This window comes from Solanum verrucosum, unplaced genomic scaffold (assembly GCF_900185275.1).
Source record: "Solanum verrucosum unplaced genomic scaffold, falcon-dt-bn FXZP01000048.1, whole genome shotgun sequence".
NCBI lineage: Eukaryota > Viridiplantae > Streptophyta > Magnoliopsida > Solanales > Solanaceae > Solanum > Solanum verrucosum.
Genome location: NW_026020157.1, coordinates 1,853,685 through 1,866,582, shown reverse-complemented (window position 1 = coordinate 1,866,582; position 12,898 = coordinate 1,853,685). Strand labels below are relative to the sequence as shown.

The 12,898-nt window shown below is 35.3% G+C and overlaps 3 protein-coding genes across 3 annotated transcripts in view; all 3 read right to left on the bottom strand.

The window, feature by feature from the left end:
- Positions 1 to 12,898, bottom strand: part of LOC125828357 (target of rapamycin complex subunit LST8-1) — a 1,170,163-nt gene that overhangs the window by 648,416 nt on the left and 508,849 nt on the right. The window lies entirely within an intron of this gene.
- LOC125828348 (putative pentatricopeptide repeat-containing protein At3g13770, mitochondrial) lies at positions 353 to 3,977 on the bottom strand. Its single transcript, XM_049507660.1, has 2 exons — positions 3,435 to 3,977; positions 353 to 1,741 (listed from the first exon to the last, which is right to left on the bottom strand). Exons 1-2 carry the CDS (start codon positions 3,901 to 3,903, stop codon positions 510 to 512), a joined length of 1,701 nt encoding a protein of 566 aa, XP_049363617.1. The 5' UTR covers positions 3,904 to 3,977; the 3' UTR covers positions 353 to 509.
- LOC125828352 (uncharacterized) lies at positions 4,405 to 10,939 on the bottom strand. The gene is made up of 3 exons (XM_049507663.1): positions 10,167 to 10,939; positions 6,605 to 6,936; positions 4,405 to 5,027 (listed from the first exon to the last, which is right to left on the bottom strand). Exons 1-3 carry the CDS (start codon positions 10,838 to 10,840, stop codon positions 4,537 to 4,539), a joined length of 1,497 nt encoding a protein of 498 aa, XP_049363620.1. The 5' UTR covers positions 10,841 to 10,939; the 3' UTR covers positions 4,405 to 4,536.

Genomic DNA, 12,898 nt, shown 5'->3' with positions numbered 1-12,898 from the left:
AAATGGGCTAGCCCAGCCGTCAAATTTCAAAGCATGTATGGATTAGCCCGGATGGGATGGGCCAACCCATATTGACAGCTTTAGGTATGAATCTATAAGGTCATTGAACATTACTTGACCGGATCTTTATCCCGTACAGTACAGTTTTCCAAACATTGCATGGAAGGGTCGGTCTCCATTTATTTGAGCCACCAAATTTTTTGCTTGTTGAAGCAGTGTTTCTACTTGTACTCTGTTACCATTTACAGAGTAGAAGCTCAATAATGTTTGTGAAAATGTGCACACTGAAACCAAACAACCTGGTTTGGATAACCAATGATCATCTGTCTGATGCTACCAGTGCAAGCATCTTCAATCAATGATAATCAAACACTTTGAAGAGTTGATCACTTCACAATTAGAAGAAAACCTATGAGTTGCTCCATCAGAAAACTCTACCCCATTATATACAAGAAGAAATATCAAGTTCTCTTACCAAAATATGCTTTATTCCATTTTGGAGCAAGACTTCACCAATAGTTTCCATGTGAATAAATCATCAAACTGAGCTGTGTTTGAGCTCTACCTTGGGAACAATGGAGTAGCGTTTTCTTTTTTCGCTGCTCATCCATATTAAGCAAGCTCTGATGAGGAATATAAGTCCTCATTCCATTATGTTTTTCTGTGTCATGGATAAAATCAGGACCAATCCAGCTTTTTCCAGATTCCTTTACCATGGCTCTTGCTTTTATCAACTCTCTTACTCTTCTAGCATCTTCCCACCTTCCTGCCGATGCATACATGTTTGAAAGAATTACATAAGTTCCAGCATTTTCTGGCTCTATCTCCAAAAGTTGTCTGGCTACAATTTCACCAATATCAACATACAGGTGAGCCCAGCAAGCACCTAAAAGTGAACCCAGAATTGCAGCAGTTGGTTCAAAAGGCATCTCTTTGATGAACTGAAAGGCCCTTTCTACTTGGCCAGATCGACTTAGCAAATCAACCACACAACCACAGTGCTCAATGCTAACCTCAACCCTATCTTTTCCACTACTTAAATCGTTAAAAATCTCTACACCTTTATCCTCCATTCCTCCATGGCTGCAACCAGATAACACAGCTAAAAGAGTTATCTCATCAGGCTTAATTTTGTCTTCTTCTCTCATCATTTTGAAGAGCTCAACTACCTCCTTTCCCATCCCATGTTTACTGTAACCAACAAGCATCGCATTCCATGAGCTCACAGTTCTTTCGGACATTTGATTAAATATCATCCTTGAATAAGTGAATTTTCCACACTTGGAGTACATATCAATGAGAGAATTATGAAGCACCGCATAGAAAGGCAGTTCCAATCGAATAATATGGGCATGCAGTTGTCTACCTTGTTCAACTGCAGCAAGTCCTGATAAGGCTGTTAATACACTAGTATATGTAACATAGTTGAAAGACATTCTCTCTGCCTGGAACTTGCAAAAAAGCTCTAGTGCCTCTTCAAATAGTCCCTGTTGAGCGTAGCCTGAGATTATAGCAGTGCAAGAGACAACATCTCTTTCTGGCAAGTTTTCGAAAACATATCGAGCTTCATGAACTTTGCCAGCTTTGGCATACATATCAAGGAGTGAGCTTCCCACATATACGTGTGATTCGAAAGGGCTCTTTACTAAGAGACAGTGAATTTGTCTCCCAAATTGAAACCCAATGGCACTAGTACATAATGTAAGCACTGTTGCAAAAGTGAACTCATTTGGCGCAGTACCTGCAACAATTTTTTTTTTTACAGTCTAGTCAAAAGAGGACAAATGAAATTTCAATTTCAAGGGTGAATCCGATGCATTACACTATTTTTTCAACATAAAGAAGGTCAATAAAATGTACTTCCTCCATATCAATTTGATTGTCTTACTTTTCTTTTCAATATATATAAAAAAGAATGTCTCTTTTCTTTATTGACAACTTTTTAATTCTAGCTTGGTTTTTTTTTTTTGAGAATAAGGGTCAAAATTGCTCCTGAGACCTGAACTATGCGAAGTAGACCACTTATACCCTTCATTACATTTTGGAATAAAAAATGTCCCAGTTAACAACCCAATTTTTTTGTGATGTGGCAAGTCACGTGGGACTAATCCCTCCACCCAAGCGTTGCCAACTAGGATTCCCACTAAACTATGGATCATTAATCCTGACGCCCAAGCGTTGCCAACTAGGATTCCCACTAAACTATGGATCATTAATCCTGACGCCCAAGCGTTGCCAACTAGGATTCCCACTAAACTATGGATCATTAATCCTGACGCCCAAAACCCATTCTTGCTAACGACCCGACCCGCTAAAATTAAGAGGCAAACATCGATCTTGGATTCAAGTTAGTTGGTAGTGTTGTTCAATATGGAAAGATAAATCCACCTTTAGGACACAAAGCAGTCGGCCAGTCCCTTGTTTATAATCAACTTTATCCATCTGAACGACTTAAGAACTACACTTCTGGAATCATACACCATGGCCAACAGGTATGGTAGCTGAAACTTGATAGCTCTTTCTTTGTCCTAGCTGACTTTTCATTGCGCTATGTTCGGTGTTCAGCAGAAAGTCTCTGAGATTGTCAACTGGAGTGATAAACTTGCTACTTATGAAGGAGTATAAAGAGACCATTCGTTAGTCTTACTGAAATTTCAGATTGTGAGAACTTGAATTCAAGACTGATGTTTGCCTCTTAAGTTTAGCAGATCGGGTCAGGAGCAATGGGTTAGAGTTTGGGTTATAAATTGGGTTAGAATTAATGAATCATAATTTAGTGGGAATCCTAGTTGGCAACGCTTAGGTGGAGGGATTGTCCCATGTGGCATGTCACGTCACTAAAAATTTGGGTTGTAAACTTTTGAGGGTATTTGTGATCTCTTTGGATAACAGTGGGGTATTTTTTATTCCAAAATGTAACGGAGGATATAAGTGGTCTATTTCGCATAGTTCAAGGACAATTTTGACCCTTTTATGTTTTTTTTTTATAGATGATGAGGTGGGTGAGGCGTAGCTTGAGGTTTTCTCAGCTGCAGGAACAGGGAATGAATCCTCCAAAAATGGAATGAGTAGGCAATTAATACCACAAGAAAGCCGCCATCCTCTCCCTTTAGATGTAGGGGCACAACAAAAGGTAATCAAAAAGGGCTGCAGGCCTCAAAGACCACAAGATTAAAAGACATTTTGGTACATTTTATATATTTTTAATTTAAGAACACAAGAAGCGGCAATCTTCTTTACTTTCTTATACTCCGTATCAATTCAAAACCAATCAAACAAATTAAAACAGAGGGAGTATGTAATTAACACTTCGTATGTCACAACAGATGCAAATAAATGATTGAAAGGAATATGTTTATGTGTGTGTGTCTCCGCTGCAATGCTGCATTGATATATAGGTAAAGTGTATGTAATGGGCAAAGAAATAGAAGTACCTGATGTCAACATCTGAAGAAAAAGATGGATAGCTTGAGATATATGCCCTTTTTGAGAATAGCCAGATATGAGGGCAGTCCAAGAAACAACATTCCTTTGAGGCATTTCATCGAACACCCACCTAGCATCACCTAAAAGGCCACATTTTATGTAGAAAACAATAAGCCTTGTCCTGAGGTACACTGGAGGTTGATAGTGAGTTTTGATCATGTTGGCATGTACCCTTTGACCTTCTCTTATAGCCCTTTGGGTTATACATTCGTTTAATAGAATATCATATTCCTTGAATTTCACTTGGAGGCCTTGTTTCGCCATTTCGAACAAGGCCTCGGAGAGTGAACCATTGCAACTTAGACAACCGTACAAGAGTTGTCTCTGTTCGTAAAAATATGGTTTTTTTATCATGGAGGAAAATACATGCTTACTCGTATACAAAAATAGACTCATCTTGTTCATGGGGTTAACCATATTTAGTATACTCTACTCCAACCTTTGCTTTTATTTCTACTCAATGACAAAATATATAAGGTATTTTTCAAATTTACTACGTATATATCATTTTGAACCTCCTAAACAAGAGATTTAAAGGTTAACCTACTGAACTATACTTTGATTTTTCAAATCCGCCAACACCAAGTTAACAGGATTGGGCTGCTCATGCCGAAATACAAACAAAACAGCCACCATGTTGAACGGATGTTGCTTATTTTTTCAACTCAACTTACAATATTTATTTCTTTTCCACCTTCAACTTGAACATTATCCAAACACCACTTAGCAAAATTTGAACTCGATAGCAAACCAGAGTATATTAGGTAAAATATCTTTATGGCACACTGGTGTAACATTCGTTACAATCACCAATATTCGTAGATCATCCGAGAAAGCAAAACAGAGTAGCTAAAAGGTAACCATTCCGAATAGGTAACAGAATCGGTTAACTTTGGTCAAATCAGCCATGGGGAAACATAGAATGGGCGCTCAACTGGGACGAGCTCAAATCAACATCCCTTTGCGTTCATCATGAGCACATATTTGCAGCTTTATTTTTCTATAGAACAATTCTTTTTTACTTGCAGCTTCCTGTTTATCCCCTCATCCTTACTGTTCTTGGTAGGATCTGGAGTAGAAATTGAGCAAAGAAATATTATTTACAGTAGATGGCCTGAAATCCAATGGATTATTCCATCTCATTGATTCATCACTAGACCATTTCATGACTACATCTTCAACAACCAGACCATCAATATGCTCCATCATGAATCCCGCAGGTTGGTGCTTTACAAGTTCTTGGCATCCTGGCCTGTAATCTACCAACCCATCTGGGAACTTTGTCCATCTCTTGTACGTCAGGTTCATGTTTAAGAACTTTAGATTGCTCAGGACTCCACCTCCCGACCCCGATAAGAAGATGCCGTTTTCAGAAGTTGCTGTGATGTTCACAAATAGCAAATTGGAAATTGAACCTGCTTTTGAACTAGCATCCCTTGGACAGGTTGTCACATAGATAGGCTCTGCTCTTCCCCACCATGAAGGGTGGTAGTATCTTGTGCTGATGTTTATGTTTGAGAAGATCATGTCACTAACATTTCCTGCTCGGTAAATGATCAAATAAGACAAAGCAAACTGAAATTTGAAAAAGCAAGATACGAAAGTAGAGGTAGATGCATGAGAATAAGATAACAATCTTGAGACTTAGCTTAACAATTAGTCTTTTATTCAGCAGATCAAAGAAAAGAGTAAAAAGAGAGGTTTAAAAGCATTGTACTATCTAGTTCTTACATTTCAAGCATGTAGAACAATCATTTCAAGTATGTCGAACAAACGAATAAATACAAGAAAACTAATGTTGAGCTAAGAGCCATGAATTAGGGAGAGCTATATGAGTTATGAGCTAGGCTAACAATATGAAGTTTTGATGATTAACAAATGATTAGCAAAACATAACAAACATATGCAAGAATAAGATTTCATACATCTCTCAAATACGAACTGCTCGTGATTATAACAAAAAAATACTGAAATACCAGTTAACATGTCTACTACAAGAGCTGCTATCAAGAGTACACTGTGGAGAAGTAAGGAACCAGGTCCTTCACAGTAGACTGTAATAAGACAGTTGATCGAGGCAAAACAGATCCCAATAGAAAGATTCTTTGAGGAATTATGATTATGACTAACCCAATGATGCAAAAATCAAGGAAGAATATGGAAACAATATCATATTTGGATACATGGAAGAAGCTTTGGAAATAGGAGAGCAAAACAGTGGCCAAAAGCATGTCAAACTTGGATTTAGAATCTTGGGGTTCTTGATCAAATCCATGTTGAATTGGGAGAACAAGAAGCGGCCATCTACTCCTATATAAAGTGTTACTTTGATGTTTTCTAGGACATCAAAACATAAAGAGAAGAAAGTGCACAAAGAAGAAGAATCAACTGTGTCTTCGTGTGAGAGAGAATCAATTGATAACAGTCAGAAGAACCTTATTCCTATCAAGTGCAGCGGCGTATATATATATATGTCAAATTCTACATTTAAAGGATATATATTTAAAGTTGGACACCCTTGACAAAAGTTATGCCTTTGGTGCAGTGGTAATGGGTGTCCATTTGAATGAAGGAGTTTCGGGTTCGAACCTCAAATTTCACAATATTTTTTTTTTATTGACAGCCACACACCATTATTCTTGGACACGTAAAAACTTGTGTTGATTTACTTTATTCTGCAATTACTTCTTGCATAGTTACTGAAGAACCATGTTCGTCAGTACATAAGGGGCAACATAAAATAACAAGTAAGAACTTAACTGAAATAGGATCATATTACGTGCCATAAATAACATAAAATCCAATTGATCATGTTAGTTCAACAAAGTTAAGCAATCAGAATCTCCAAGTTCTTAATTTAGGTGCACCAAGCTGTTTGGCATTGCAATGACTAGTTCCTGGCAACTACAACAAGCAACATTGAGGCTTGTAGGTAATAAACGAAAATGGGATAATTAAAACATCAGAACAGTATAAGATTTAAGTTTTAATTCTGCACGGGTAAAATGTATTCATGAAATGCTAGTGTGAAGCAAGGAGCAAAGATAGAAAGGTGTAAATCTTGCAATTTAATACTATATCAATTGTCATTCTAGCAGAAAAATCCAAAGTGGAATACCTCCATCTCGAATTTGTAGAGCGAGGCCTCTATGAGATTCAACAATTGTAATGTTGTCAAACAAGAAATTCTTGAACGTGTAAAAGCTAGCGCTTCCAAGTTTGATGGCAGAAGATTTTGTTTGAATCCAGCTATCTGTTGCTGTGAGGTTGTAGACAGGTCCATTTGATGACTTTGGACAGATAGCATCGTCTCCTGTGTTGATGTTGCATCTAGTGATAACTGTATTGTTAGAGTCCTCTATGTCTATACCATCGTTGTTGGGTGAATTGAAGTTCCCATATATGGTTACATCACAGATTGATGTCTTATCACTTCGTACAACATGCAAACTGCAACAACATCATACCATTAAATGGCTTCTTGAAATAATTGCACAACACTGAACGGAATAGAGAATAATGTTTGAAAACAACAGAATTTAAGAGATTGACCTTTAAAGGGGAAAAAAGAAGATTAAAGCTCAATATCTATGAACACCAATCTATATCTATGATCATACTTGGACTAAACTAGTAGCAAGCAAAATAAGAAATATAATATGAATAAGGAAATCCTTTTTTATTACTCCTTCAATTCCATTTAAATATGAAACTTTCTATTTTGAAACATTTAAAAATGTTTGACACCATTTATCTTTACGCAACTTCACAACATTTTAAAAATTATTCACGCTTTCACTTTGATGTGAAGTGTGATATTAGCGTTTTTACAACCATTACATTACATCATATAGGTAAAATGTTATAACAAAATACACTTTCAACTTCAAAAATTTCAAATAAAGTGAAAAATATTTATAATAGTACGTAGTAGCTCGTATATGAAAGCTAATCTATAACATTATGTGACTATATTTTTGAGATATTACTCTTTTAGAGCAAATTTGATTATTTGTATGATGTAATTAGTCAAGTTGGGTGATATGCTAGTTTTTAAAAATTAGAGTATATATCATAATAGAAAAAATACACTCACATTCTGAATATTCTTAGTAAAAAGTATGACCAAACACAACTCCAACTTTGAAAATTCCAAATAAAGTTACTCCCTCTGTCCCAATTTATATGACTTACTATCCTTTTTAATCAGTCTTAAAAAGAATGACATATTTCTTTATAACAATTTAACTTTAAAATGTCATTTTTACCCTTGATAAAATGATTTCTAGCCACACAAATATCTGACTTATTTTAGACCATAAGTTTCAAAAGTCTTTCTTCTTTCTTAAACCTGCGTCAAGTCAAACTAACTCATATAAATTGAAACAGAGGAGTGATACTTTTCTATTTTCATGACCAAACGTTGACTTAGTAAAAAAAGTGAAAACATGGTTTGGTTGTTTTCCAAATTTCAAATTCATTCATTTTCATGGCCAAACGGTGACTTAGTAAAAAAAAGTGTAAACATGGTTTGGTTGTTTTCCAAATTTCAAATACAACTTCATTTTCATGGCCAAATATTTGTTTTGATGACAAGGGAAACCTGCAGCCGCTACCCTTTGGGTGCACACAGGTAAAACCCCCGCTCCTATGCAATAGCTCGCAAATCACATAGGAAAGGTAACCCGCACTAGGCAAGTCCGGTGCGACGAGCTCGAGCCAGAAGGCAAACTCCTTGCTTTCGCTGTCAAGGGGTTTCAAACTTGAGACCTCCAACATGGAAGTCCCAAGCCCAAACCACTAGGCCACCCCAAAGGATCTGTCATGGCCAAACATAATTTTCAAATAAAGTGAAAACATTCCAGAAAAAAGTGAAAAATTCTCATGGTAAAACAGTTTCTTAATATCTTAAATTCTATATCCAGTCACACACAATCACAACAAATAAATGGATGAAGTGAAATGCAAATTGAATTTTGTCTATAAATTAAAGAGACCCTAGTGTGAACATTCATTAAGAGTTTATTGTTTTATATATTATTTTAAAACTAGCAAGTATAAAGTGCGTGCATTAACTTAGGAAAGATCACAGATTGTCTACTATTTTAGCCCATACTACACTAAAACTAAATGCATAAATATTTTTACACTATCAATTATAGTTTTTATTCTTTTAGATATAGAGATTAGTTTTTTCAATTCCACAAACTCTTGAATGAAGATAGGGACAGAGACATTGTGTGAGTTGGAGCCCTCCGAAGACATCGGGATTTTGGGTACTATAGGTGTTTTAAGGTTGAGGAAGTGAAGCATGCTATTAGTAGGATGAGCAAGGAAAAGCGACAGGTCCAAATGAGATCGCAATGGAGTTTTGGAAGATCATGGATACAACAAGTTGGAATGGCTGACTAGCTTATTCAATGTCATTTTTAAGATTGTGTAGTGTTGTCTTGTTTACGGTAGTTGGTGTTTTTCATTGTCGTTATACTAGTATTGTTGTAGTTCTTGTTTTGATATTTCAATTATCGTACTAATTTTGGTGTCATTGTCTCTGTCTAATTTGTACCTAGATTTATTGCACTTGAGTCAAGGATTTTTCAAAAATCTCTTTATCTCCACGAGGTAGTGGTAATGTCTGCATACATTCTACCCTCTCCAGACCTCAGTTGTGAGATTTCACTTAGTATGTTGTTGTTCTGTCGTTGTATTTTCTTTTGGATCAAATTTGTAAAAGATACTTCATTAAAACTATTTTCTTTTTACTTCATCAAAAAATTAGAACTTTTTCTTTTTAAGCCTAATGCAAAATTTTACCGAGAATAATAAACTCCGAACTCTGTAAAAAAATAATCTTCTTTAAATATAATACATATTTTGTTTAACTGTTATTGTTTATTAGGGTCAAATCTGTAAAAAAACATTTGACCAAATTAATCAAACAAAAATATTTAGCATAAAGATGTAGTTCCAACCAAAACTTTTACTAAGTTGACCCGGGATAGATGGTCTAAAAAATTGATAAATTTTAAGAAGTAAGAAATATATTTTACTTGGAAATTATCATGTGAAAAAAAAATTACGTGGTAAAAGTATGTATGTTACTTCTTTGGGATGAGATCATACATTAACAACTTGATTGTTGTTACATATTGAATTATATTATGTTGTTTGATTTAAACACAATGTTTGTTGTGATTGTTTTTTATTTTAATGTATCATATCGTTAAGTAACGACGAAAAGCCTCATTTTGCGTAACCAACAATTTGGTGTGCTCACATTGATACTTTTTTTCCTCATTTTGTCATTACTTATTATTTAATAATCCTATTCTATTATTTACACTATTTTTTTTATAGTAGCTCTACCTTATATCCTACTTTTCTTGTAGGTTTATCTTTCAAGTTATTGATGTTTAATACCATATAACAACAAAAAACGATATAATCTATCAAAATGTTATATCATTTCAACAATACAATTTGGTAATGAAACAATATATAACAACCATCCAAACAAAATGCAAGGTAAAATATAAAATATTCAAATTCAAAGAAGTAACTGGAAGTATCTAATAATTCATATCAAATTGAGTAGGAATTTTTTTGGCAAATAAATTCCCTCAATCAAATGAACCTTTTGGTTCTCCAATCCCCCAAAAAAGAAGTTGAAGAGCACGTACCACCAATAAGCAGGTTCAATGAGTCTAACATCGGAGACTTTAATATTCCGGCAGCTGATGAACCCTACCAACCTCGGCCTACACTCATCTCCAAGGCAAGCTCCCGTATGGTTCCAGCTTACCATCACATTCTTCTTGTCATCAAATCTCTCTACAAACTTCAATCCCTGTCCATTGATTTCTCCTCCTCCGATGATCCCAACATCCACTGCATCCTCCGCCAGTACCACATACCACCTGCTCTGCTCCTTCGGGTAATCCTCTAACTTTGATCCTCCCAAAATTGTTGCCTTCTGGTGAATATCCAATACGACGCCTGATTTCACGAATACTGTTGCCGTTAGGTACTTTCCCGGGGGGAAGATAACGTGGCATGGACAACGATGTTTGGATACGATGGTCGAGCATGCATCTATAGCTTTCTGGATCGGAATGGTGTCGTATTTGACGCCATCGCCAGCAGCACCAAACTCAGTGACAGAGATGGATAAGAGGTTGGATTTAGGGTGATGATTGGATTGGAGAATAGAGAATTGCGACGTGGAAGAATATGATTGGGCAGCAAAGGACAAAGTGAGAATTGAGAGGAGTAATTGAAGTTGAAACATAATTTGAGAATGAAATAAATGATTTGATTGGAAAATGGAAATAAGAAAGTGGAGGTTTTTAGTCATTGACTTTTTTCCCTTTTTTCTGACCAAATAGCCTAAGAGACCCTTATATTTACCTTGAATTGAAAATTGGACACTAGTACTTGACGAGGTTTCATCCAAATCCCTGAATATGTATAAAATAAATATTTTAGACCTCTCTGATTATTGGTCGAGCTTACATGGCCCAATCGGAAATGCAAGGATAGAAATTTCAAGTCCAAGATGGACTCACTCTCAGAATCACATGTAGGCAAATAAAAATAGGAATTAATAGTTTGCTTCATTATTCCAAACATAAGATAGAAGGAGCAGTTGGGAATTAAAACCAAATAGTCGTGAATTATGCACTAACAGAAGCAAGTCATATAAGAAAAATCAAATTGAAATAAGTTATTATAACCATTAAATGCTTTTAAAACATCTATTATGTTGTTCATGTACAGATAAAATGGATGATTCCTAAGCCATTAGTCATCCTATTCTAAATGAACTAAGCTCAATCTAAATAATAAACCAGTAAGACTAGATCCAAAAGAGAAAGAGAAACACTTTTCGGATAAAGGATCTGGAAGAATCAAAAGAAATAAGGAAGCATCATGTGAAAAAATTGAGATTCTATCTTTTGGGATCTTATTCTAGAACAAAAGAACTCATTTACATTTAAAGAAGACATTGGCATATACATTGACTGATTACATTTTGAAAGATAGCAATTACACGGCAAGTAATTGTATTCATATTAACCACTGGGACTAAATTCTAATGTAGAACTTGAATGCACAGAAGGCATGAAATTTATTTATATCAACAATCAATAGAGTAGGGCAGTAGGCCATGAAAAGAACAGCAACAGAAGATAGATCAAGATAGAACAATTGAACTAATAATTCAAAGCTTAGATAGGTACAAAATTTAAACAGCTGCGAACTTGAGATAAATTTCATCTTGAAATCTAAACTTAAACCAGAATAAGAACAAGTTTGAGACTATACGAGATGAGACTTAAGATCAAAACAACAAAAGAAAAGGGGGTAAATCATTTTTTATCGAACAAGGATTTAAACCATTCCAAAATAACATCACACTATGCTAAACGAGGCACCATCAAACTGATTCAGACAAATATTAGCTATGGAGAACACCTGAACATAGAATATCAGGTTTAAAAAAAATAAGAGACTAAACACAAATCTTGAAACCACAATTTCAATAGAGATTCCAGGCTAACAACATACTTAGGAAATACATTCCACACTTAAACAACTAAATACATAAACATGAACCAAAATGTCTAGTACTAAGACAATAAGAGGCATTGGAAATGCATAAAATCGACAGAAATGAGATTCAAAAGGGGAAACTGAAACTGCATCCTATTCATGAGCACAGTACGCAACATTAACTAAAACTAATTAAGATTGGAAGGAAATCTACCTTTTTGGAGAAGCCACTAGGAACGACCAGCTTGACAGTGAAACTTCAGAAGCTAGAAACAACCGAAGAAGAAAACGCTCTTCTAAAAATTCTTAAACTTGGAGTGGCTATCTGAAAAACTCCTTTCTTTTGATGAAAAATTCTGCTCGTGAATCCTGAGAAAATTCGAAATTCCTCCATGGATAAGGGCCAGCTGTTGTACGGATTAGTACCATCCGAACGGATTCTCACAGGGAAATACAAAGGAGGAATCGATAGGGGAAGAGTGAAGAAGGGGTGGGTAGGGTGTATAGCGTTCTTTTGGCGATTACGGAAAGAAAGTGGGTGTACGCGCCACGCGGGGTTAAAGGATAAAGGGGAAAATCTATATTTATATCTATACTATCTTGAGAAAATTAAATGAAAGGTGTTAATTGAGTCTTGGTTTGATTTTTGATGACACTTTGATCAAGAAATGGTCAAATTCACTTTAAAACGTAACTAAGTTAATTTGGGATTAAATTAATATTTTTAAAATTTTGTAATCTTTTATAAAAGGCGAAATGGTATGATGGACTCTTGTATTTGTATGAGTTTGTATTATCAACTCTTCTACTTTATTGTTTGTCAACTGGATCCTTAAACTCAATAAAACTCAATATTTTA